Source organism: Mustela nivalis, assembly GCF_964662115.1.
Source record: "Mustela nivalis genome assembly, chromosome: X".
Lineage (NCBI taxonomy): Eukaryota > Metazoa > Chordata > Mammalia > Carnivora > Mustelidae > Mustela > Mustela nivalis.
Window position 1 is genome coordinate 95,626,657 of NC_139040.1, and position 27,574 is coordinate 95,654,230.

A 27,574-nucleotide genomic window follows, 5' to 3' on the forward strand; every position below is an offset into this window, starting at 1 on the left:
TCCAGCTGATAGACACCCCCTTCTCTACACAGTGACCTTTCTGCAAAGCATGATGATGTGATGAAAAGGGTTGCTGTTGCCAGATACCTACTGGTAGGCTCAGAAACGGGTCTTCTGGAGCCCAATGGGTGGAGGCAAAGGCTTTCTCAGGAAAGGGACAGCAGATGGTATTCTTTGCCACCCCTGAAAGAAAAACGGCTGGGGGAAGCAGTGGGGCTCCATCTGGGAGGAAGCCTGTCTTCTGTGGCCAAGCAGTCAATGTGTTTGCAATCCTTACACTTTCTGCGGGGTTCTCGCGGAAGGGCAGATGGTAGAAGGCTGAAAAATTGCAACCAGGAAGAACCGTACCTCTTTACATTACTTCGGAACAGACAAAACGGCTCTGAGAACCTAAGGCAAAAGATCATAGGGGGGAATGGGGGAACATATGCCGGGAAAGGCACAAATGATTTATTAAGGGAGATAAAAAGGTGGATGGGCATCAGGCTCTGATATTTGAAAATGTTGGTGGCCGAAGAGTTTATACTGCCTCCCAATCTGACCCACAGGATTGAGCCAGAAAATGTGTTCATGACTGTTTCCATGGCTCTTAGTCAGCTCCAAGTCATTTCCCCTTTCAGATTATTTCCATTTTAAGGCCCAATTTCCATTTGCTGTTTGATCTTCTGCTCTTAAGACATTCAGCCAATATCACCATCGGCCTCGTGCCAGGTTTTCTTGCGAGGCTTTGAACTTGTCCTTTATCCTTTATCCTTGTAGGTGGACTCCGTTTGTAACTGGCAGCTCCCAGGTAGGCAGGGTTTCGCTGAAAAGGTGGAGGTCAGACTGAAAACCGGAAAACCCCTCTTGTAAACACCAGTGGCTGTTTGGAATAAAAAGTTCTGTGGCAAAGTAATGATGTGATAATCAATTTATTAATGACTAATAAATGATTTGCTACAGTTGAATATGACAGTTCCGGCATTAACAATTATATGGAGCTCTCGAGAGAAATTTCTTCTTCGGTTTTAGGATTATAAATAAATATTCTCAGTTTAATTCTTAGGCAGTATTAATAAAAAAAAAATTATTCTGAGGTTGGGTCTGTCTGACAGAAACTAAGTTATAAATGGTTCAGTGGTTCTTTGTGTCGTCCATCAAAATTGTTCAATGGTTTTCTGCCTCAATTTTCAGCTCTTGAAGGAATTATTTCCCTTTGTATTTTCACAGCTCATAAGGGCATTACTGGCTAGCAGGAGTACTTAACCCCCACCACCGTCCCCCCTTCCCCAGTGACCTTTGCCACTTTTCTGCAAAACCAGCCATTTGGAGGTGGTTTGGCCTTACCTGTTAGGTTCACCCTTGTCTACTCCAAGGAGTCAAGGACTACACTTTCCCATTGTCACTTTTCCATTGTTTCTAAATCCTAGGGAGAGTTTTATTCTAATAATGATGCAAATGACAGCACCTAGTAAAGTGCCCTTGTAGATTTCATCGCTTACGTGCCGCTAAAAATCACATAATGGATGAACAACACAGAAAAAAAGCTCTCGCCACCCACACAGGTCGTGATAAAACAGGGCAGCGTTTTGCACTTGCCTCAGCGGTATACACTTGCGAAGCTGTTCTGACCCCCATCTTTCTCCCCCTTCCTTAAAATTTCAGCTTCATCTCAGGCAGCTGCGGAATCGTGAAACAGAATGCCACTGTCTCTGCATTTCCCAAACTATGCGTCTTCACCGCGGACTGCCCATCTCGATGGCATGCTTGCCAAAGAATTAAACCCAGAATATTCATTTAGCCTCTTGTTATTTCCCAAGAAAGAAAGAAAGAAAGAAAGAAAGAGAACTTCCTTGCCCTTGCCCTTGCTCCTCTATGCTGTTCCCATCGTAAGATGCTCCATGGAAGGGAGCCGAGCGGTGGGCAGTGGCTGAGTCCCCGATAAGGAGCGCCTCACATTTCCCTGGCATTCCCATTTGCTAGAGCGCTGCTGCGGCCGCACGCCTGATTGATATATGACTGCAATGGCACTTTTCCATTTGACATTCTCTCTCTCTCTCTCCCTCTCCCTCTCCCTCTCTCTCTCTCTCCCTGTGTCGCTTAAACAACAGTCCTAACTTTTGTGTGTTGCAAATATAAAAGGCAAGCCATGTGACAGAGGGACAGAAGAACAAAAGCATTTGGAAGTAACAGGACCTCTTTCTAGCTCTCAGAAAAGTCTGAGAAGAAAGGAGCCCTGCGTTTCCCCCCAAAGGTAAGCAGGAAAACAAGCGCTGACGGCTTGCCTAGGAAATTACTTCTTTCCAAACCGAGCATTTCATCCTCCTCTCAGACAAAGAGACAACCTTTAAATACCACTTAAATTTGCATTAATTGAATTTGCATTAATCGGTAGCGTGCTAGCTTTGTGGGTTTCTTTCTTTTTTTTTTTAAACGAACGGGTCTTTGAAGTCTGTGACAGAGCAGGGGAGCCTCACGGAGAGGCTGGAAAATCCCTTTGGGTTTGACCGAAAGGGATTTCATTTTCAAACTCTCTGCGTAGTTCAATATAACTTTGTAATGGTTCTTCTATTTGACCCGGTGAAAAGAGACTGGGAAGCAGCATTGGACGACATGGATTCCCGAAGCCCCAGTTTCTTCCCCACTGCCCCCATCCCTGTTACAATGGGGGCACTATGAACGCGGGCAAGCCTGAGAGTTTAAAAGCGCACTGTTTACTTTTATTACTACTTCTGTATGCTGCTGATCTCCTGCCAGGGCTCCGCCGGAGTGCTTAGAATGACTTCAAACAATAGGCAACATTTATTTCTAGCTTTCTGTATCATGCTATGCAGGAATCCTGTTCCTTTGCACTCTCCTTCCAATGTGCAAGGACTTCACTTCCATAGATGCAGGCAGGAGCACTGGGGAGAGAGGAGGATGGGATTTTGATTGGGCAAAAAGTCCGAGGAAATGCATGCTGTTTGCCTTGGCCTTACTGCCACACTGTCCAAACGGTGACCGAGAAAGGATGCTCCCACCGGCGCAGAGATGGGGACCTGCAGGAATGACTCCTACGAACACCTGAGGAATATTCGGGCAGGGTGGGGGAGGTGGGGGTTCTTTCAAGCTCCTGAATGCAAGTTCTCTCTAACAATTGGGCTGTAGGAGGCTTGGGCAAAACTCTTTCTTGGGGGACGGGAAGTTTGTGTACAGAATGTTAATGACTCGGAACGCCCTGTAACTGAGGCTCATTGTAATTCAGAAACCCAGATAAACCTGCGTGGAAGATTTGACTCCCTTCTCCACCGAGATTCAGGTGCAGGAAAGGAAGCACTTTGGCAAGGCGGGAGTCCCACTTTCTGTCCTTTGTAATTGTCATTGATAACAGATATGGATGCTGCGAAATGTCTCATTTCTAATAATAGTGTATTTTAATGACAAGGACCTGGCATCGGCAAATTGCTCCTACACAGGATATTAAATCCCCGGTGCGTTTGAAAACGTAGAGATGTCTAAAATGCAGTCTGGGCTGTGGGTGTCAACCGAATGGGGGGTTGGGGAGCTGCAGAATGCTTCTCAAGGGTGCCTTTAGACCAAATGCAAATATCTGCCCATTTTCTTCTCACCGGTCTGGCTTCTGAAATTAAACTTGAGGGTCTTCTTGACCAGATTTCACTGTGGAGCAGGAACGTGGCTTATGAGGGAACCTTCCTGATCTCCTTTAATAACTAGCCTAACGGGCATTGTTGAGTGAAAACCCAGCTTTTGAACGAGTTAATTTACAGCCCTGGGATATTCACGATTTGAGAAAGCCCGAAAAGATACTATGGATTCTATTGCTATGCAATTTTGCAATGACTTTTTTTTTTTCTTTAAAAACTTCTGCTGTTAACAAAGCAGTGGGCTGAGTCAAAGCAATATTCTGGTACTGTTACTCAGATCATTTTACGAGAGTGTCTGAACCCAGAACGCCAAGTTTTGCATCATTTGCTTTAAGATATATTTGGTTCAGGTAAAGGGGGAACTTGGTGGAGGTCTTCTTGACCCACTGTGTACCAAACAGCTGACATCCCCCAGATGGAAATATGCCTGTGGAGTTTTCAATCTTAATTCGAGTTCCAATGACGCTGTCAAGGGGAAAATAAATCATTTTTCAATACATTTAACAATTTCCAACTCATTTATTTTCCTGGGCCCTTGAAAAATGTGAATTTCTCAGCATCCTAGCCACCGATGGTGGCCAGCAATTTCTACTGTACTTGAAGGACTCACAATTCAAGTGTGATTATTCTTACTGGTGAATTATTCATGCCATCATCCTTTTAAGAAATGATGCTAGTCCTGCTGGATGCGAAGGTGACTGAGGCATTGTCCCAAGGCCCAGTTCTCAGTCTGTATGCTATTTCCAGTCAGATTTGGGGACTGACATGAACTTTGCCAATGGCTAAACGGGTCAATGACTGCCTTGTTACAAAGGCCCATTTCAAGTATCTGCTGAGACCCCGATTTATTTGCAATGACTGTCGCTTATCAGTGGGTTTTCTTTCCATTTGTGATGAAGGGGTTCCCCTGAGGCCTTTATCACCGAATCTTGGGTACACATCACTCACAGCTAGCATAGTCCGGATCTTTCCCTCCTGGGTAGAGGAAGCCTGGAAAAAGGGCAGTTTATCCTTTCTCTGCTCCCTGGAGCACACTTGGGAAAGGACCACGTGCTATCTCTATCAGGGATGGCTGTGAGTCACCTACACTCAGCAGCTGACATCAGGGCCACTGGATGAATCACTGAATTAGAAACATGCACAGAGCAAGATGCTATCACTGGCTCCCACCACTTACTTGAACCGTCCCCAGGATCCAAACCAGTGACCTCTGGGTCTGGCCTGAATTCAAGGGGCCCTTGGGAAGAAGATGCCGGAAGTCGTTCCCTAAAACCCAGGTCCCCATCAGAGCCATACACAGGGCTGCTTTCAAATAACGCAGTCTTGTGTTTTCTGGCTTGGGTAGGCTACTGGGGGCGGTGGGAGGGGGGGAGCCCTGAAGACAGCATCACCAGAGTCCTTGATTCAGCCCTTATCAGCAGATAATCCCCCGTGGTTGGATTAAAATGCCTCTGACTCCCTGGGGTGCCTGACTCACCCTAGCCAGCCTCGGCTTCTTGGCCAGCGGCCTTGAAGGCCGACCTCACCTCTTCCCATGAACGTCAGCTCCTGCTACTTTGTCCAGCCCCCACTACTCCCCAAACCCAGCAGGGCCAGTAAGGGCAGAAGGGATGGGGAGGCAGGTGGACAGATAGAAGTACTAGGGCGGAGGCTGGTAGCTGGGCCAAGGGAGGGTGGGTGAGCTCCAGGGCCCAGATCGCTGTGGCCTGCCTTGGCTGTGATCAGCTGTCATTTCCTCTTCGTGTATGACACTGGGGAACATATTAAAATTTGTCTGGGATGGTATGTTTGGAATTCCTCTGATGCCCCACCTCACCAACTTACCCGGACAATAAAAGCAAGGTTGTAAGCCTTTGAACAGCTGGCCGGCTATATATTTCCCCGCTTTCTTTCGCATAATCTAATTCAGAAAAGAATCTAGTGAGACTGGCAGTGCCATGTCTGGGTACTTGCTCCCGGCAAGTCCTTACTCCGCCACCTCCTTCCCGCCCGCCCTGGAATCTTCCTGGGTGGCATGTGGCTTTTATTTTCTTTGGCTTTCCACCACTCCCACTCCCCCCCACCCCCCGCGCCTGAGCTCCTTCCATTATGAGCTTGCTCTTTGCTTTGCCTGTTTTCCAGACAGCCTGGGTCCCGCTCCATCCGGGGAGAGTGGCCCGTGAGGTCTCCCCATCTTCATAGTAATCTCAGGATGTCATTCTTGGCAGCAGCTCTGCTGGGGCTGAGAGGATCGGGGGGCTTTCTGGAGCCCTGAGCCTGAACCCACTCACAGAGAGGAGCAGCCACATGGCTCGGCTGCCCTTCAGGGCAGGGCTGGGGTGACCCGGGTTGGCAGGGACGAGAGCATACCATCACAGTGACCCGCGCATCTCCGGCGCAGGGCTGGGGGTAGCAGAGCTCTGGGAACGCCTGGATGCCCTTCGGCCTACATTAAGAGAAATGTGGTTATTCTCTGTTTCAGGGGAGAGACAAGTGGCTTGCTGCAAAGCTCCCCAGATCCTCAGGCCCTGCTCCGCCCCCTTTCTCCATCCTTCCCACATCCTTCCCTTCCCAAGGAAAGAGAAGGACAGGCAGGGTTTTGAATTTGGCTAACTGGGGCCTGAAGGTCTTTTGAAAACCCATTTGGGGAGACAGGGAGACGGGAGAAAACGGATCCTAGCCAGAGCCCAAGTACAAATGAGTGGGACTGGAAAACTGGGGAAGACTTTTTCTTCCCTTTTTTTCTTTCTCTCAACAGCAGAACAGCCCATTGGTTTAGGAGTTGCTAATGGAAGGCACGGGACTTCTCTGTCAGACCTTCCCATTTAAGAGCCTGGGGTCACCCGCTCTGTGCGGCATCATTAAAAGATGCCGCTCATGTCCTTGGGACCAAAAGGTATCAAAGAGCCATCTACAATGCCGCTTCCTATCCCTTTTCTTCTCCTGGGGGTTTTCGTCGTCTTTTCCGAATTAGCTAAAGTTCATTAAAAGACCCAGAAGGAGAAATTTAACACAGCTGAATTAAAATGAGTCTTTTCCTGTTCACTTGACAAGGGCGGGGGCGGGCGGTGGGGGGGAGTGGAGAAAGGAAAGAAAGAGAAGAAAAGAACCAACTCCCCTCCTCTGCCACTTCTTGGGTTTTAATATGAATTATTCCATACAAGTCCCTAGGCTAGAGGATCTATTTAAAGACGCCTGGCAGCATGAAGGGAGAGGGTAAAAATACAACCACTCTTTTGTCCGTCAAAGGTTTTCTTTGGGAGGACATTAAGAGCATTCCTATTTTCCTGTCTGCCCCTGCCAGTGGCACGGTTCCAGCCGGTAGCACCCACTCCTCACCCGTCGGATCAGCAACCATGAACTTGTGTGTCTGAGCACTGCGGCCGCAAAGGATGGGGAATCCTTCCGCGACCCCCGTGTGTGTGTGTGCGGGGGGCGGGGGGCGGGGAGAGGCTGGTAGGAAAAGGGGGCACCGGCTCGGCGGTGCAGGTTTGCGTGCTGCCCATTCAGACACCCACAGATTCGAGTTGTTGAGGGAGACTGGGCCGATGGTATTCTGTGTGCCGCCAGCTGTCCTCACATCTGCAAAGCTTTCTTCCCGCGTGTCTGGCGAGAGTTTGCTTGGGACAGTCTTGCTTACTGTCCTCTCCATCAGAGGGTCCCAGAGTCTGACGGCTGAGCCTACAAGGCTGAGAAGTCACACCCCCCTAGACCCATTCTCAATGGTCAGAACGTTAACACCCTGGATGGGGTTCATGGTCTAGAACAAGTGCTTTTTTGTTGGAGACAATGCTGACTCAGAAAATTCAAAGAATGGGCAACTTCAGTCCACAATATAGCCCCAGTGCTTATACTCAGGAATTCATCCAGTTGGAGGTCCTTTTCACCCTCATGTCAAGATCTGCACTTGAACGTTGACTAGTAGCTTTAAACTTGGTTCTATTAGATTTGCCACTGATGTATGTTTCTTTTTTCTTTTTTTTTTCTTTGTTTCTACCAAAAGCTAAGAATTTTTCAGACCATTTTCTCTCTTCCAAGGCCTGGCTCAATCCCAGCTTCTCCTTTTAATTTGTGGTCCAACCAGTTGCAATATCCTCTAAAAAATGAAAGGGCAACAGATTAATACATTCAAGAAAGTTGATGAGCTGTCAAAAAATGCTCAGGGATAACCTTTCTGCAGTGTCGCAAACCAACAATAGCTCTAAACAGGGAGTCCCCTTCCATTCTGCCATCAACAGGGAATACAAATAGGTCACGGGAGAAATGACAAAAGAGAAGAAGGAAGGACTATTTTTGAGGTTCTAAATCTGCTGTCACAAATTTTCAAATAGCCCACTTTTAGGAAGGGAAGCTTCCCTTCATTTCACCTGCTCTCTCCCAGGGAGGAGGATTTGAACCCTGAAGTTGCCGTCTTTACTTGGCATTAGAAAAGGAGGTCAACTCCTCCAGGAAAAAAGCATCCCCCTGTCCTCTGCTCCAAGTAAAATGTAGGCATCTACATGCCTAAAATGGACGTGAAGAATCAAAGTCCAATTTCTTTTTTAAACACAAGGTGATGGTTCAGTATTTGATGCATTTCTGTGATTTTTTCCTCCAGAGGATGGGAAATTCGTCCTTTTCAGGATTTAAATTTTTGTTTTGAGGTTTGAAGTCTAAGGGCAGCAGAATGGAATGGTGAGAGGAGAACCAGCAACCCAACGATGTAGCCGTAGTGTGCGGAGTTTAAGCGAAGCAGAAATGCAGACAGGAGACCAACAGCCCAATACATTCAGAATTATGAGCAATACAGAAAAACGTATTTCTACATGATTTTATTTTAGCAGTGCCCCTTTGACAGAAGTCTGAATCCCCAAGTCTTCTGGATTGCAATGGGTTTGAATTCAGTATTCAACTTCCACAGTTGGGCAGAAAAGATGAATTGAATAGAGGCTGAGTCGGTCCCATTGTTTATGCCCCATTTCTAACTAAGGGCCCTACAGCTGTTAGGTGAGATCACTACCCACCATTCCAAAATGCTGCTGCGGCTGAGGATATTCAAATGCAGCTTTGGAAACACTTTGCTGGACACTTTGAAGGAAAGCCAACATACTCATTTGGCCCCAGGGTGAGAGGAAGCCTGTTCCCTGAACTGACACTAGTCACCTCTCTTCTCCTAAGGCCATAGCAGAGCCAGCAGTCCAGGGGCAGAGAAAATATCAAGTGGCTTCAGCAACAGGGTCTCCAGAACACCTGGCTACCTTTCCTTTTCCACAGGGAGAGAATGCATTCATGCTTTGGCAGGGGTGGGAGGGCGGACTGAGTGTCTGGGCTGAGTGGGTATCTCAAAACTCCCCTGCTTCCTTTCCAAAGGAAAGTGGTAGAAGTATGTCTCATCTGTGATGTGAGACCGCCTTCTCGGGAAAGACTGCGTAAAATGAAGGGAACCTTCCCTTTCTGAAATGGGGCCATTTGAATGCACTGGAAGGGCAGTGGCAGATTTTGAACATAAGCACATCCTTCTTCCTTCTTCTCCATTACTTCCGCTATGGCTTCCCATCACCCTGTTTTCTTTCCCTGTTGATGGAAAAATGGAAAGGGCTGTCCTTGATTTGTGGCACCGCAGAAAGACCACTGCTAAGCATTTTCTGACAGCTCATCACCATATCAGTCACAGCTCATAGTGGAATGGTAGGCTTACAGAAATAATCCAAAGCCCCAGAGGAAAAGACTTGAACCGACTCATGCTTTTCGGCACATGGGTAATCAGACTTCATCACTTCCAATTTATGCAAGGTTTTGTACTCTAAAAGTCAGTTGGTCAACCATGAGGAACTCTTTGGAACTCTGTTCCATGAGGAACAACCATGAGTGAGTCTTTCCTTAGAAATTATAGAACCCCATAGAAGCCCAGCACTAGATCCAAGAGCCATAACCATAACCAAGAGGCAACTCTGATAGACCCAAGTCCCCACCTAGGGCTTCTGGAATGTACCTCCCTTAGCACAAAGGTTCTGTAGATGTTTTACAGAAACATCTGTAAAGTTGTAAGTTTGTAAGCGAGTGCCTTGCTCTTGACCACTGGGACCTTATCTCTTCTGCACCTGCAGAGGAGACAACTCTTCTAACCAATCTTCCTCTTCTATCCTGAACCAGAGTGTCACCGATGGCCCCTCTAGGGGATGAGGATCTGTGGCTCAAACTCGGTTTAGAATTAAGGTCACTCACAGGGAAGATTCAGGAGGGCTAAATTTCGCTTATATCACTATCATCAAAAGAAAGATGTCTAATTCTACCATGACTGCTCACTATTAGCCTTTGTCCTCTCCCCAAGTGGTGAAGACTGGAAAGAAACACTATATGTTTTAAGACAGTTCTAAGAGTCACAGGGACTGCGTAAATATCTTCGCCAGCCACTCCTTATTATCAACAGCATATTCTTTTTTTTTAAATTTTATTTATTCATTTGACAGAGAGAGAGAGATCACAAATAGGCAGAGAGGCAGGCAGAGAGAGAGAGGAGGAAGCAGGCTCCCTGCTGAGCTGAGAGCCGGACTCCGGACTTGATCCCAGGACCCGGATCATGACCTGAGCTGAAGGCAGAGGCTTAACCCACTGAGCCACCCAGGCGCCCCTCAACAGCATATTCTTAATTTATAACTATATTTGGTACATTCAGGCACTGAGTCAATTGGTTATTAAGGGCTCTTTTTATTTCAGGCCACCAATATGGCTTCATCAAAAGGGCAGATTGCTATGGCTTGACCTTCGGTTTTGCTTCAGGCACCACATGATGATTTGTTTGGACTTTTCTGCAGTCATTAACTTCCTGAGGAAGAAAGGAACCCTTTCTGTAGTATTGCTTCAGGGAAAATGAAGCCCCAAAGCAGGCGCCGCCCTTTGAGAAGGTAGGATAGAGCTAGAGAGAGTCAGGAATGGGGAGAACCACACAAGCATCTGGACCAATCTGTTCATTTTGTAGATGGGAAAAAAGAGTCCCAGAGAAGGCAAGGGACTTGCTTAAGATGGCATAGCCAATGATGGGAAGGGTAGGACTCAGAGTTTGAGGCTCAGATCAGCCGTCCTTCCAGTAGAGCAGGCAACAGTAAAATGTTCTTCAGGTTTCCGAATGCAATATAATAATTATCTAATATTTCTGACCAATGAGTGCAAAACACTGGAACACGTGACACTTAGCATGGGTTGGACATGGGTTTGGGGAAGAAGAGGTCAAAGCTGTAGGTAAGGGAGAGTTTGAATAACAATGAGAGGTTCTTCTGGATGTCCCCAAAATCAAGATTTGAAGTTTCAGTCAAGTCTCAAGGTCAAGTCCTCCCACACCGGTCCCTCCCAAGACAGTAAAACTATTTAATCCAAGGACACACACACAGGAGGAGCCATTGACATTGGCCCATTCTCAGAAATTACTTCTGTTCCCAGTTCTTCTTTTCTGTACCCTTATTTACTCTGGGGTTGTAATTTAGTGCTTCTCTCCTGGCTGGATTTCTCCTGCCCTCTTGCTTCCTTCCCCCCGCCCCCACCCTCAATCCCCATTGCTTTTCTTCCTCCATCTCCACCACTGCTGAGTCTGACCATGCTTGGCTAGTAATGCAGGCTGGGGGAGCACAGAGCCCTGTAGACTGGAGGATTGCTGTTGAATTGCAAAGATGTCACCCTCTCTCCCTGCTTAGGTGGCACTGCGGGGCAGGCATGGCCACCTCTGATTGGAGAATGGACACTGTGAGCTGACAGAAGCAGGAGCCATAGTCTCTCCAGTGACCTTGTGGCTGCCCAGCCTTGGTATTGCTGCCTCCAGGTCAGCCCAGGCTTAGGTACTGGGCTGCCACTGATGTGCAGCCAGAGAAGAATAATATCAAAAACAATTCGTTGAGCACATGGGATGCTTCATAAAATCCAACATGCTGTTTACAGTTTATAAATTAAGTGCCTTGGGAAGAGGCATCTGACTTATTCTCCAAGGCATCTAGCTGACTAGATCCAATAGGAATTCTTTGAGTTCCTGAGAAGGGGCTACTTAGCACTTCACACTCTGATTAGACCTAGAATTCTTTCTTTTCTAAGCCTCGTGTGAAGCGTTATCTAGTGGCTAGCTTTCTTCCACACTTAAAACTTTGATTTTTATTTTTGGTGATTCCTTGGAGAGGGGCTCTTAGTTCTACCCTCTCTACCTGACTCATGCCTGATATGATTGTCTGAAATGAGAGTAAATATCAAATCACTCTTGTCTGTGACGCTGACACCATTCCAAAGTCATGATATTTTATCTGCTGAAATTGATCTTCTTAGAAATGATTCATTGCATGCTGGATATGAATTAGGTGGTGAGGGAGTTTATCCTTGGGTCCAAAAAAAGTCACCCAGGAAACAACAGGCCAAGACTCTTTGCTTGTAGATGCGGTGAGCTGGAAGAAGGCACTAGAACAGGACCTATTTTTTCCCCCCTGACCCTTACCTGTTATCTGCTAGAGCAAAAGGAGACACTTAGTAAATGCTTATGGAATATGTGTTCAATAAATATCTGTAGAAAGAAGCCATGGGAGGCATTACGTGCATGTATTAATACTGAAAAGAGCCCAGGGTGGGAATCCGGATACCGAAGCTCCACCCTCCCTTGCCTGGCAAGCGGGGCAAGAATAAGGCCATTCTTGGCACATGCCCCTGGTCTTAGCCTGTTGCTGGAATAACTTGCGTGAAACCAGCACTTTACCTTCTGCCAGGCAGAAGGTCAGCCCAAGAGTGAGCTGCTCTGTGGACACAACACCATCTCTCACCCAGGAGTCTGGGCCCACTGTGAGCTCTGCTATATTATTTCCCTGAGGATGACAGGTGGGGAAATCTGGGCACCAGTTGTTCTTTTCCACTGGTATCGTTTGGAGGGTAGCTCCAAAGTCGGGCACGCCGGCCTACGTGCCTCTCCTGCCGGCAGAGGCTCCACATCGGAGCTATGAGAATGTGGGCTCTGTACATCCGCCAAGTCCATGTCTCAGAGGCTGTACCCAGAGCACGGAGCAGCCCCGGAGCTCCCAAGATCAGCAAGTGAGTTGCTTTCTCAGTCAGACCATCACTGGCTGGGCCGAGGTTCTAAGTCTTGATGGGCAGTGCTTGGTTTTTATGATCCATGGCTTTAAAAAAAAAAAAAAAAAAGAAAGCAAATGGGAATTAATTTAATTTTGAGGAACATGACCGAAGCTCTGACAAGACAAGATGATACCCCTAGTCTGTCATAAATCGAATCTCAAGTGATGGAAATTTCCTTCATTTTGATTCTCCTCTTTGTGAGTGTTGCCCTCAGCACTGTGCATTTCTCATCCGGGCACACCCCACCAACACCAAATTCAGATGAATCTGACTTCACGCCACTCGGTTTTCAAGCATTATGCTTATTTCTTCATATGATGTGAACACTTTGGGTGAAAATCCCAAAGTTAAGTGGCAAGAATTTTACCTTTATGTTTTGAGAGTTCAGTGAGTTCTATGGTCTGTTTACATCATTGCTTGAATTCTTATTTCAGAGTTTAATATAAAAACTGAACAAAAAGTACCATGCTTTGTGAGCGTGTTGACCTGAAAAGTGTATTTCTTATTAGCAGTCAAGCAACATTTTCTCTGTCATGTTTTTCTACTTTATCTTTATTACTACTTCTGGGTTCAGCTTATCATATTTAAAGAGAAAATCAGATAATAAAGTTATATTTTGTGTGACATTAACTGTCTATCATTATTCGCTTCACAATACTTGTCTGCAAAAGTTTTATTCACCTTTCAAGAAAAAAAAAAAAAATACAACTGTGCTTGCAATTCAAGATGTCGCTACTAGGTGGCAGTACTGCTTAAGAATTAAATGATCTACTAGGAAGACTGAGAAAAGAGTAACTAGCATGTCTTCCAAAATTTGTAAGAAATAAAAATATAATATTACTAAAATACTCAAACTGGCACCAACGTTCAACATCCATTAATTTAATTAGTATTTTTAAGCCAAGTTTGGAAAGAGAAAGTATAATTTTTTTTAAAGATTCTATTTATTTATTTTCAGAGAGAGAGAGAGCACACAATGCACAAATGGGGGCCGGGGGCAGGGAGCAGCAGGCAGAGGGAGAAGCAGGCTCCCCGCTGAGCAAGGAGCCTGACACGAGACTTGATCCGAGGACCCCAGGATCATGACCTGAGCCGAAAGCCAATGCTTAACTGAATGAGCCACCTAGGCATCCCAGAAAGTACATATTTTTTAAAAGAAGTTTTAGATAGGTAATACATTCATAAATTCAGAAATTTATGAATTCATTGAAGACAATGAAAGTCTTTCTCTCATACCTGTCCATAACTAATTGTATAGCTTCTTGAATATCCTTCCAGAGCTTATCTGTGTAAATATCAATGAACACAAATATATGTTCTTACCCTTCCTGGTATAACACACATCAGTAGAGTTTCTGCACCCTTCTTTATACAGTTGCATAGTATTCCAGGGTATGAGTGTTGTGTAATAGAGATGGGTATTTTGTGCGGTTTCCAATTTTATGCTGTGATGACCAATGTCGAACCGATTAACCACATGCTAGTGTGATCACACATATAGGATAATTCTCACAGGTGGACTATCTGGGTCTAAACATTCACGTATATAGGGTCTTGTTATTGATTGTTGTTGCTTATTTTTGCCATCAAGCTGTATGTTTTCTTTTCATTTGCTTCTTTCATTTAACCAGACCTCCTGGCCATGGCTCTGAAGGGGAGAGGGAGGGCCAGGACTGGAATGTCTACTTTTCCCTTCATCCCTTTGCCATTGACTCCTGGGGGAAATATCGATAGACTGGAGTGGTGAAAGAAGAAATCTAATAAATTCCTTTTCTGAGACTAATTAAGGCTTCAAAGAGTCAGATAACCACTTGGGATAACATAGTCATATTGAAACTCAGGAAATGGTCAGTAATACGGCAGCCTCTGAACATTGAATCCAAGAAAGCTCTGGCTCTTTGAGTTGAAATCTTGGTGAGTTTCAGTGTGATGTGCAGCTGAAGAGAAAACAAAAAATACTCTTTGGCATCTCTTGCCAATTTGGAGCTTTAGCTCATGTTTGATCAATTTCAATGAGATGTTGCAATTAGCATGTTCACGAGGGAAAGTGGCGCAGAGTTGTATGAAAGTACGCTCTTAACTTCAGGATTATCTTCTGCCTATGGAGATGGTGGTGACTGGATCCCTAAGTACCAGGCGGTGTCATTTTAGGGCAAGAGGGCACTACAGACTCCATCTTTTCCAATTTTCTTCTTCTATAGATGAGGAAACTGGGGCCACACTTGTTTAAATGCCGTGTGCAAGGTCTCCCAGTTACTCAAGGGCAGGGCTTAAAGCCCAAGTGGGTTTCCTCTTTACTGGTCCCTGCTGGTCCTGCAATTTATAGGATTTCTCTGACACATATGAGCTGAGATTGTGCCATTGCCAGGGATGCTCTTGTCTGAAACAGCCCTTTGCCACACTCCATTTTCAGTCTAGGATCCCCTGCCGCACACTCGCAAGAAAGCTAACTAAGGTTAAGTGGGTCTGGGGCCATTCTATTGGAACCAAACTAATTGACTTATATGGACTTGAACTTCTCCTCCTCCTCCTCCTTCTTCTTTTGAAGATTTTATTTATTTGAGAGGGGCAGGGTATGTAGAGGGAGAGGGAGAAGCCGACTCCCCGCCGAGCAGGGAGCCTGACTCAGGGCTTCAACCCAGGACCCTGGGATCATGACCTGAGTGGAAGGCAGATGCTTAACCAACTGAGCCACTCAGTCACCCCTATTTTTAATTTTTTAAAAGAATTTATTTATTTGAGAGAGAGAGTGTGCAGGAGCACAAGCAGGGGGATCTGCAGAGGGAGAGGGAGAACCAGGCTCCCAGCCGAGCAGGGAGCCGGACTCGGAGCTTTATCCCAGGACCCTGAGATCAGGACCTTAGCTGAAGTTAGATGCTTAATTGACTGAGCCACCCAGGCACTCCTGGACTTGAACTTCTAATCTTGATCTTATTAATACTTTGCCCTGTTTATTTGGACCGTCCATGAGTAGGAAGTTAAAAAAAAATGTTGTACAATGAACAGAACAAATAAACTCTTACCTGAAATACTTTCAAAAGTTTTTTCTGAAGCTTTATTTATTATCTTCCTTTTGTTTGGGATGCAATGACAGGTCTCCCCAGTTGTCCTAAATGTTTGAAAATATTTGTGACACTTTGTCTTCTGGTGTGATAAAAAGCACCCACGTTGGCCAGGCTTAAGAGGGTTGGTGAGGTGATACGCAGCGCTCTCTGCTTTGTCCAAGATGCATATGGTTAAAAGAACAAAGCAGATTTCCAGGAAACTGATAGGCCCTGATCCCATTTTACTGGTAAGTCTTTGCTCTAACCACCACTTCCTTTTTCAGATTAGGCCGCGTGCTCAGGCTACAAGGCTCTGCGGGAATGTGTGACTCTTTGGCGAATACGTACGTGTTGCTTTAATCACACTGGAGACCAGTTAGCATATTGTGTATTTCAGATGCCATTTGCCACTGATGCTGGGGGGCGCGGGGCTTACACCAAAAACAGGATGAGCCTCGAGCAGGATGAGCCCTAGTGGAAAACTAGGTGGGTGGGTGGGTAATGGACTTGGAAATGGAAAATATACTTCTTTCCCGTGGGATGTGGCTTGTGTTCATTAGTGCTGACCTGTCTGTTTTCTGGCCCTGTGAGCTGATGTTGACACCAGAGATCATTGAGAAACTGAATAGATCCTCCCCCACTGCCAGGGATAAAGATGAGACCACCCAATTCAGTTGTGCAGAACCACATGTCTAATCTTTACCATGAGTTCCAACTCTTCTTGCTCCTCGAAACATGGACTCTGGCAATTAAAGTCAACATGTGCTTCCACTAAACCACGGTGTCCACCTCCGAATGGTTACAAATAAGCTCTGGGGGAGGGAGCGGGTTAGAATGGGCGATGGCCTATGCTAAGGCGCTCGAGAAACCAACCGCTGTCATTCAAAATGACGAGGAAAAATTCTACTCCATACCCCCTGGGCTCCATTCGTTTTTCTGGGTAAATGTTCCCCGGGGAAAATAATTTCTGTTTTCATTCCAGCTGTGCAGCAGATCTCGCGATGATGGATTGCAAGTGGAAAGAGTAAGACAAGACTCGGGGGGGCCTACAAAGGACAATGACAACCAGAAAGCTTCAGCCGGATCCTGCCCTTTGCTCGAAAAGGACTGGATCCTAGGAGGCGAAGGCATTTCCCATTCCTAGTCCTCTGCCTCCCTCTGCTGTCCCTTCTCCGAAGTTTTTCCTTACAACAATGAGAAATCATGTACTAGCTGCATCCTTTTCTATGCTCTCCCTGCTGGCGCTAATGGGAGATACGGACAGCAAAACGGACAGCTCCTTCATGATGGACTCAGACCCTCTACGCTGCATGAGGCATCACTATGTCGATTCTATCAGTCACCCATTGTACAAGTGTAGCTCAAAGGTAAGATCCTGATGTCTGCGAACATTAGCGCTACTTCACAGAGACAGGAGAGAAGCCCACGTTCCTTTGTCAAGGGATGGAGAGCTATGACCGTCGTCCAGACCTGAGCTCTCCGGCTGGCCCCGTGGGGCTTGAGGGAGAATCTTGCTCTCAGGGTCTCCCAGCAGGCTTTGAACCTTTGTCAGTAAAGCTGCCTGACTGACCACGTACATAATCCCAGACAGCTTCTCTCTTTTCAGGCTACTCAAAGTCAATAGGAAAGGCTGGAAGGTTCTCATCATGCAACTGTTACTCTACACAAGATGAGGCAGGTGTGTTTCTTCCTTGGCTGTGAAATTTAGCAGCAGTAGTGTTCTTTATCGAGATAGAAAAGTGGTGTCTACAGGTTCTCGTGACTCCTGCTACCTCCACCAGCAGTAAAGAGGAAGCAGATGCCAGAAATACGACTGAGTAGTAAAATGTACTTGTTGGGGTGAGGGGGGGGGGCTCTTCAAAGAGAATCCTGATGGAATAGCTGCTCGCTGACCTTGTGGTCCAAGCCTTTCTCCACCTGCCATGCTTACGTTAAAATGATTTCAAAAGATACATGGCAAGTGGATCATTTCCCATTTTTACAGGGATTATCCAAATCGCTCTTGTTTGGAGTAGGTTGTATGTTTTTTGGGCAGGCAACCTATGCGAGGGATGTCTCAGTCTTGGGACAAGGCATGAGAAGGAATACCATGCTTCAAAGGCCGAGAGTGGCCGGCCACCTGGACCACCCAGAAGGAAGGCCCATAGTAGCAGAAGGATAGACTCAGAATGAGAATCTCACGACTGTCACTGCTCCCAAACAGTCACATGAATGAAATTTGCCCACATTTGGTAAATAAGAATGTGTTTAGCCTAACCTCAGAAATTTTTCACTCTAGTTCTGAGACCAAAGCCACTTAAGCATTCTCAGACGGCAAGTATTTTTTAAATTGCCGGTATAATTAAGAAGTTTTTGTAATATCAGCCACTAGAATTAAGACCATATAAGTTAATGTCTCTACCCTCCATTTACAAACATGAGGACTTCTGTCTGCCTTGAAAATTTCCATCACTTCTTTGATTACAACTCAGTGATAATGGCTTGTTTTTAGTTTGGGGGAATCCGAATTTGAGTTAAATCATTTTAACCATTATATTAATAAGATCTAGGACTGTGGGAAAAAACAGGGACTTTCCATTTAAAAACTTTCTGGCTCTTATTTGTACTTGCGGAACTAAAAAAAGGAGTAAAGAGATAAACTTAAATTTTTGTAAGACTGCAATCCCTTCTTAGGCAAAACAAAAAAATACAAAAAACAAAACAAAACACTAAAGCAAAGGGAAGGGGGGAAAAAGACGGGACATGTTTTTACAACTGTGATTGCTCAGATATTGTGGGCTTGAGCAATTATTAGCTTCTCCTCCCCTCCCCCTACAGATAGCACTAGTATTTGGTGGTTTTTACTCTGTGCATGATTTCTCCCTCTGTTGAGCTGTCCTCCGTAATCATGATTCTTTAACAAAAGCAGGGGTTATTAAAATTATTTTAAGGAAAATGGCAGGGTGATGATAGGAAGGAATAAGGAAATGGGAACATCTCTAAAAACTAAACACAATCCAGAGAGATTTGGTGAAATGTTGGAAGAACATCTTAGCAGTGATCGCACCAGTTAAGGGCAGGTCAGAGAAGAGACGTCGTTAACTCGAGCCCAGCAAACTCAGGGTGCTTGAGTGCGACTCCTAGAAACAGACTTTAGTCTACCTTTGCTCATGTATGTTCCTTCCAGAATGCCATGGTAAATGGCACAAAATTGTGATAGTAGCAGAAACGTTTATAATTTCATGGGAACAATCTGTTTTTAAACAGCCCAAGTGATCTCAAATATAGCAATAGTTTTATGTAAATGGTGCTTATAATTATAAACCTTTCTTTCTTGGCCTTAAGATGCCTGGCAGAATTTCAACTACCCAGACCTTTTCTGGATTCAATTTTCTCTATGTATCCAAGAACAAAAACTGTTTTTCATTTTTAAATAATCTATAATTCTTGACTCTCACAGACTCGGGCTGGTCTTCTTTCTAATGGGTCTCATTAACGAAATTGTTCTTTACAGACTTGAGATAAAACATTTAGTCCGTGCCTAGGAGACAGCCAACAAGGGATTTTACAATGAGGAGACCAGGGTCGATCTTTCCTCTCTGCAAAAAGGTTCCCTCCACATGATGTTCAAAGGTCGTTGTTTGCTAGACACATGCCTAACATTTGTCTGTCTGTGGTTAACGCTTCCCGACTTACATTTACCCAGTGTCTGGCCTTGGGAAGACAGGTGTCCGGGAGAGTGTGACCCAGGCTCAGGGGAGGGAACGCCTAATATGTGTCAGGCATCTCATAATATAGGATCTAATCATTGCCGACAAACCTGTCTTGGAAGGCATTAGCAGCCCCATTTTACCGGTGGGGAAAACTGAATGCTAAAACAGTATTCAGTATGATTGCTCATTTAGTCCAAGAGTGGCAACCTTTGCCTCAAGTCATTTCTCTTTCAACTACTTGGATCTTCATTTTGGAGAAATGCCAGCAGAATGCAGTAGAGTGCAGAAGCCACTATTAGGAAGCCCAGCCTCAACTTCGGATCCACTGGAAATAATGATTTTTACTCAACAATGTTTCTAGAAAATAGGAATTTTTGTGACTGTTCTGTGGGAGCCTCCCATGAGACTGTCTGCTCTCCCTAGCCTTGAGTTCCAGGGGCCTGTCACCCATGGCTTAGCAATTCAGGAGAGGGATGAGATGGAGTCAGGCGGAAACGATTGGCCACAGCGGTCCACCAAGGAGGTCATGTGACTGGAGATTAGGCTGCACCCGATGGTTTTCAGCAGTGACACCTCCCAGGACTGGGTACAAGAGATCCCCAGAGTGGCAGGTTCATTGACAATCTTCCCTGAAGTTCTGAGTGAGTAAAGGTTGTATAGCAAACAGGCAAAAGTCCAGTGGTTCGTGAAAACAAGCTGTCTGGAGAACTTTTAAGGCAACTGAGGCATCTCAGACTTCGAAGTGAGAGAGACCTGGTTTCACACTGCAGCTAAACGATGTGCCCAAAGGGTGACTTCGGGAGAAGTGAAACCAGTCTTTGGTGCCTCCATTTATTCCTCTGTAAAAATGGGGTGAATGCTGTGTATCTAAAGGTGGGGTTATGGGTATTGGTGATGATATCTGTAAGGTGTTCAGCATGGCGTCTGTCATATAATAGACATTAATGAGTGACATTATCATCTTGATGATGAAGCTGTAAACAGGACAGGTGCTCAGACTCACTTTCTATTTCAGTCACCACGGAGACCTCAATGACGGTTGGGATCCCGTAGATCCTGAAAGGATTAGGAAAATGAACCTCATCACGGTTCTTGTTAAACAGAGATCTGGCAGCCGTGGGGGGCGCGTGCTGAAGGGCAAAGTAAAAGTAAGCCATCCTGCTGGGTGTTAAGAGCAGGCAGAGAACAGTAGAAGAGAAACAGAGCTTGCTGCCTTGACCTCCCTTCCCAGGTGAGTGGAGGAAGCAGGAAGAGGGGGAGGAGACAAGTTCTGGATGTAAGCCAGGGAGGACTTTCAGGGATAGGGGCTGGGAAAGGGAGCTAATAAGGCAGGCCTGTGAAGTCTGAGTTGGGCAAGGAACGGGGGAGGGAGATGGTGGTCCCGCAGGGTTTGGGGTCATCTGAACTCCAAAGGGCCAAGGCGGAGGACAGTTTACGGGATAAAGCCTGGAGAACTTCCCAGAGGATTTGAAGTGGCAGGTGCTAAGATGCCCGAGCCTCTGCTAGGGCTGCTGACAAAGCTCATAGTATGGTAGAAGAGTCAGGAACATTGAACTTCTAACACAATTAACTACTGGGGAGAGATCACTTTTTCCTTTAAGGAATGAATTTATATGGAATGCCTACTAGGTGCAGGCCCTGTGGCTGGCAAAAATAGGGGGGAAAAGACCAAGTCTTTGCCCTCATAATGACTGTAAGTCAATGGGAGAGAGAGGGGGCGGAAATGTTCTATGTACAAAAGCTTCGTGTCTGTCCCCTTGCTGCTTCATTCCTCTGGTGCAATTTTGCTGATGCCCTGAGCCTGGCACAGACCTTTTGGGGGTTGACCCGGGTGCCCTAGAGATGGGCTAAATGGTCATTTATTGAGAGTGCTGGGGAAGGAAGGAATGGGTGCTGCCAGAGGGATAAGGGGTACATAGTGTTCACTGCCGAGAAAAAGGCAAAAGACCGTTGCTCTTTTAAATGAAGCAAAATGGCCAAACTCCCATTCTAGGATAGGATGTTCTGTGCGCAAGTCTTTGTTCCGGGTCTTTATTCTGATACCCACGGAGACAGCTAGTCATTCATGGCCTGTGCCAGGAATTTGTAGGAGTCCCCCATGATGGAGGAAGAAAGTGGCTTTGGCAGTGGTAAGAATCTTTCAGCAAGGAGTGATGAAAACCATCTGTGTTTGGGTTTTCTCTCACTCAGAAGATAGCTGTGTATTGCAGCAGAAGACATAACTGCCTAAGAAGTATGGTAGGTCACCAGGGGGAGCAGCGGCCTGCGGTCACCAGGTTTAATCTTTGGTCAACATCCAGGACTCACAGCTGGCTCTAACCTTCACAGTAGCCTGAACTTGCTCATGACCAGCTTGGGCAACTTAGGAGGATCGAGGCTGACAGTCATGGTTAAGACTGAGGGCTCAGGAATCAAGCTGTCTCGGGTCAGAATCTTGGCCCGCCTTTGGATGGTGAAGGGACCTCAGGCTGGTGACTCATCCTCTGCCTTTTCATGTCTTCACCTGTGAATGGGGAAAGTTTACCTTTTGACATAGCTGTTAAGAATCAGGTTGCATATGATGGGCTTGGCACAGAGCCTGGAGCCTAGTAAATGTCCCAATACGTGTTCTATATCAACATCATTACCATTCTTTTATGATCACCCAAGGTCCTCTCATTTTTCTTAGCTTCTGCACATGGAAAAAGATTAGAACATGAAGGAGCCCATCCCTGAGCAATCTTTCTGAACCCCGCGGCTCTGTACTAGAAGGAACTGACTTTCATAGCCCACTGGAGGCCAGTGACTCTAAGGTGGGGGGAATACCAAGGGATTTCTGGAGGAGTTGCCTAACTTCTTGGCATCGGGCCACTTGCTTGGGGAAACCTAAGAGAGCAAAATTAAACTGGACCCAAAGCAGATAACAGGTATCTGTCACCCACCTGAGCTGTGAGAAGTCCATTATGAGCAGTTAAGTACAAGGCCAAATGCAGAGAAGCCTTCCCATGTTAGTAAGGCCCCACCAGGTCACCCAAGCGTGAGGAACGTACGTTGACCACAGACTGGGTTTTGGCAGGTGAACTGATGTTTGATGACTTGGTTAAGGAGTTAGACACTGTGTGGTACCATCCAAGGAGTTTCTGGGAGTGTCCAGATCACTGGGGGAGGCACCTGCGGTAGGTCTTGACAGTGGAGGAGTTATCATTCAGGAGGGCTCTTTCAAGACTGAGCTCTGCAGAAGCTTCGGGGTAGTGATGATGTATGTATTCCAAGGAGTTCATAAGGAAAAGGTCAGATTTCTATGGTTATGGTATGTTTAGGGTTCCCAGAGGTAAGTCAAAGTAGATTGAAGAAGGGTGTGAGTTGGCTCATGCTTCAGGAAAACATTTTCATACCAGGAAGCAGGATATACTAAGGATTCAGGCCCGGGGCTTGACTTTAGGCAGAACTGGGTTTGATTCCAGCCTTGCCTTGTACCAGATACTTGAGTTTAAGCAGGTTAGTTCAACTCTCTAAAACCTCAGTTTCCTCTTCTGTAATAATAGTACAGATTAAAAGAGGACCTTTAGCATCAGATTGTTATGAGGATTAAATGAGATTAAATGTTGCAAGCACTCAATAAATATCAGCTGCCATTATTATTTGCTAAATGATCCCTACCTAGTGATCAACCTGGAGTAGAGCCTCTCAGACTTGAACAGAACAGGCCTTACTAATCAATGTGCGGGCGTTAGCAGTACTGACATCAACCAGAGTCTTGTGACAAATGCAGCTCTGGCATCACCCAGAACTACCCACACATGATCTGTATTTTAACAAGTTCCCCAACAGATTTACATACATGTTAGAGTTTGAGAAGCTTTGGTCTGGAAGAGGTGAGAAGATGTTCATTAAATCTGTAAAACAGGTGAGGGAGTAAAACAGGGGCTAAAGGATGGAATATCAAGAGTGAGTCTGGAAAGCAGATATTTATCCCTTCCATTCCTTAAAGGCACTCATTTCTAGATCTTCCCTCCCAAACTCCCCACTGTAGCCCTCCAACACACATTTACAAATCAGAGCTAGATTTATATGTCACTTCCAGGTTTGAGACGGGATCTGTAGCCTGGAAATCTCCCAGAGAGGAGATTTGCATGCATGTGTGTTGAGAATGCCACAGGTCCTACAATTGCCTCACAGTCTCTTCTTAGAGGAGAAGAACTTGACAATGGAGGATAGTTGGAATTAAGCAGAGCTAGGAGGAAAGGGCATTCCTGAGAGGGGGAAAGACATGAGCAAAGGTAAGAGGCAGGGAAATTCCGGGAAGTTCCATAACTTCTAAGTGATTGAGCTTGATTAGAATAGGGAGTAATGAGAACTAGAACAGTTGCAAGGGAGTGGGTGACAAAAATGAGAACAATTATAAATAAGACTGGAAATCCAAGTCATGGAGGATCTTAATACCAATTCAGGATTTTGGACTTGAGTCCAAAGGCATCAGGCAGCCACTGAATGTGGTTTATTTGTGTGGGGTTTTTTAAGAATTTATTTATTTATTTGACAGAGAGAGATGACAAGTAGGCAGAGAGGCAGGCAGAGAGGAGGAAGCAGGCTCCAGGCCGAGCAGAGAGCCCAATGCTGGACTTGATCCCAGGACCCTGAGATCATGACCTGAGCTGAAAGCAGAGGCTTAACCCACTGAGCCACCCAGGTGCCCTGAATGTGTTTATTGTATGTACATGTCTGTGCATTCTCTTTGCCCCAAAGTCCAGCTCCTGAGATAGAGGAACCCATTGGAGGTGGCCCCAGAGTCTTCAGTGAATGAGCTGAAGGTGGAGATTGAGACCCTGAAAACGCTTAGTGAAATCACAGTCAGGTCACTCCTTCTACAAATGGCCCAGCATCGCTGATTCAGTCACTTTAAGGGCTGTGCCAACTGCCAGGTCATTCCAGGTCTACATCCGGGTCACTTGCGTGTGTGTCATTCCGGTGAGATACACCACCATGTCTGTGCCTCTTGGAATTAAGTGTGTTGACACAGGTTCACTATATTCATCCGGACTGAAGCTGGATCTCTAAAGATTTCATTTGGAGAGGTGACCTCTGAATATTGCTTAATCTGTGGAAGAGATGACCCACATTAGAGATGGCACATTTAACGGTACTTTGAAGTGAGCTGTGAGGGAGCTTTTCTCATAAACCGGCAGATATAGCGAGAAGGGGCTGGGGAAGACCTCGGGCTCCTTCTCATTAGACGGATGGAGTGGGCGCAGAGGACTGGCCCACATACTACTGATCTATGGCATAATCTCCCAAAAAGAGAGATCTATTTCAGATCATGTCTGTTTTGCCTGTCCACAAAAAGAGTGGGCAGGATAGCACTGAAGACTTGACAAATTCAAAACAGTTCCTAGTTGACATTTTCTCTCTACCTCTGTGATCTTTCAGAGAACATAAATCAGTAGGTCTTACTCCAACTTCACCAAACCTTGATGGTTCCTCCTGGTATCTCATATCCTATCTTTGGATTCATCCCAACATCATCTTTGATAATGACGTTAATAACCTATAATGACCAGAAGTCATCTTGTCTTCCTTTAAGAAAGATGAGTAGACCACTTCCTTCTTTTAATTCTTATTATTTTAATTAACATATCATGTGTTATTTGTTTCACGGGTATAGGTCTGGGATTCATCAGTCTTACACAATTCATACCGCTCACCATAGCACATACTCTCCCTAGGGTCCATCACCCAGCCACCCCATCCCTCCCACCCCTCCCCTCCAGCAACCCTCAGTTTCCTGAGATTAAGAGTCTCTTATGGTTTGTCTCCCTGTCTGGTTTCATCTTGTTTCATTTTCCCCTCCCTTCCCCTATGATCCTCTGTCTTGTTTCTCAAATTCCTGGTACCAGTGAGATTGTATGATAATTGTCTTTCTTTGATTGTCTTCTTTCACTTAGAGTAATACCCTCTAGTTCCGTCCACATCGTTGCAAATGGCAAGATTTCATTTTTTAAAAAATACTTTCTTTTTTAAAGATTTATTTATTTATTTATTTGATTGAGAGAAAGAGAGAGAGAGAACGAGAGAGGAAACACAAGCAGGAGAAGTGGGGGAGGGAGAAACAGGCTCCCCACTGAGCAGGGAGCCCAATATGGGGTTTCATCTCAGGACTCTGGGATCATGACCTGAGCCGAAGGCAGACACTTCATGACTGAGCCACCCACGTGCCCCAAGATTTCATGTTTTTTGATGGCCTTCTTTTAATTCATAACCAAGCTGCCCCCCCTCCCCTACCCATAACTGCCACTCCCAGGAAACGCAGATGTATGTATAGGAGACAGAAATGAGCCTCTGCTCCACCCCCCTAAAGCTGGAGGCAAACACTCAGTGTTTGCCTATGTCCATTGTTCTGGGGATAACCTTGGTAATTTGCATCCTATTCTTAAAGAAGTCTGTTCACTATAGCCACATTAAAAGCCACTATAAAGAAAACACAGCCTCTCTTACTTCAGCCCAAGCTTTACTATTTTTTTAATTTATATATTTTAGAGAAAGGGAGAGTGAGAGAGAGAGAGAGACAATGAGCAGGGGGTGGGGCAGAGGGAGAAGAAGAGAGAATCTCAAGCAGCCTCCCCACTGAGCATAGACCCTGAGGCAAGGATCAATCCTGCAACCCTGTGAACATGACCTGAGCCAAAACCAAGAGTGTGGCTCAATCCACTGAGCCACCCAAGCACCCCCTGGGTGTCGACGCTTTAAAACTAAGTTTACCAGGTGATTCTAAGGTGCAACCAGGGTTGAGAACCACTGGTCTAAACCACCGGAAGTCAGCAAAGAGTGTTAGGGTGCCGTGGGACCTGACTGAGGTTTTGGTCTCCCCACAGGGTAACCCTGTCTCTTCTCTCCACAGATGGTGCTTCTGGCCAGATGCGAGGGGCACTGCAGCCAGGCGTCACGCTCTGAGCCCTTGGTGTCCTTCAGCACTGTCCTCAAGCAGCCTTTCCGCTCCTCCTGTCACTGCTGCCGGCCTCAGACCTCCAAGTTGAAGGCACTGCGCCTGCGCTGTTCGGGAGGCATGCGGCTCACGGCCACCTACCGCTACATCCTCTCCTGTCACTGTGAGGAGTGCAGTTCTTGAGACCTCCTACTGAGTGGCTTCTGGATGGGACCACTTCTCCCTCACCGAGCCAGTTCAACAGGCCAGGGAAGGACTGGCAAGAAAAGAGTTAAGGGAAAGAAAGAAAAAAATAAAAGATACAGCGATTCCCACGGGATTCCACATATTCTAGTAATAAAGACTTTCAGTGCTTGTTGACAGAGAGAGATGCTCTGGGAACTGGTCTTCCATCCCTGTCTCCTTTCCCTGGTACAATTTCTTTTGGTTCCTTTTCAGATTCAGGCATTTGCCCCCTTGGCGCTGAAAGTTGTTTGGGTTTCCAACAATTCCTGCCTTAGTGGGAAAGTGGCGCCCCCTCCCCCTTGCCCCCTTCCCCATGCCCGAGTGGGTCAAGCTGTCACAGTTTGGTGTATCTTAGGGAAGCATTCATTCTGGAAAGCAGGAGAGTCCAACTCTTTCTGCGATACCATCTGGGTTAGTTCGGTTTAGTTTTGATCCTATCCTTTGATCTAAAGTTGCCATCGCTGCTAAAGGTGACCGATGGCAAAATCCAGGCACCAAGCAGGTTGGAGACGTGTAGCCAGGCTCACTCACAGCCAGCTAACTGACATTAAACTAACTAACAAATGGATTCTCTTATGTGATGTTGGAACTCCTGATAGCGGTCATTATTATTCAGCAATGACTTTCAAGAAGTAAAAGTGGCATACAAAAGTTGCCACCTGAAGGCTCTTGCAGTTAAATTATGGTAAAATTTTGTAAGGAACTTTTAAAGACCTGCACAGATAAGGATCCTGCACTGACTTTGAAAAAGGCATATATGTGCTAGTGGCATGGAGAACGCACTATACTCATGCATGCAAATTAGACAACCAAGTATGAATCTATTTGTGGGTGTGCTATAGCTTTAGCCATGTTGCAGGCATCATTGTCTACCATCCACTTGTCCATGTGAAGCTTGCTGCCAAAATGGTGGCCTGGCTCATCTTCTGAACATTTGGCTCGACTCTATTTTGGTCTTTGAGACTCAAAATTTGAGTTATTCCCATGTTGTGAAATAAAAAGACAGTATCTTCAAAA

General features: G+C 45.9%; 1 protein-coding gene across 2 annotated transcripts; it reads left to right on the forward strand.

Moving 5' to 3' along the window:
- The first annotated feature begins 1,954 nt into the window (after positions 1–1,954).
- NDP (norrin cystine knot growth factor NDP) lies at positions 1,955–27,574 on the forward strand. 2 transcript variants are annotated; one of them, XM_082718234.1, is made up of 3 exons: positions 1,955–2,233; positions 16,704–17,088; positions 26,288–27,574. In XM_082718234.1, exons 2-3 carry the CDS (start codon positions 16,915–16,917, stop codon positions 26,513–26,515), a joined length of 402 nt encoding a protein of 133 aa, XP_082574360.1. In that variant the 5' UTR covers positions 1,955–2,233; positions 16,704–16,914; the 3' UTR covers positions 26,516–27,574. The 2 variants fall into 2 exon arrangements, with proteins under 2 accessions (XP_082574360.1, XP_082574359.1); XM_082718233.1 differs by lacking the exon at positions 1,955–2,233 and adding an exon at positions 16,004–16,065.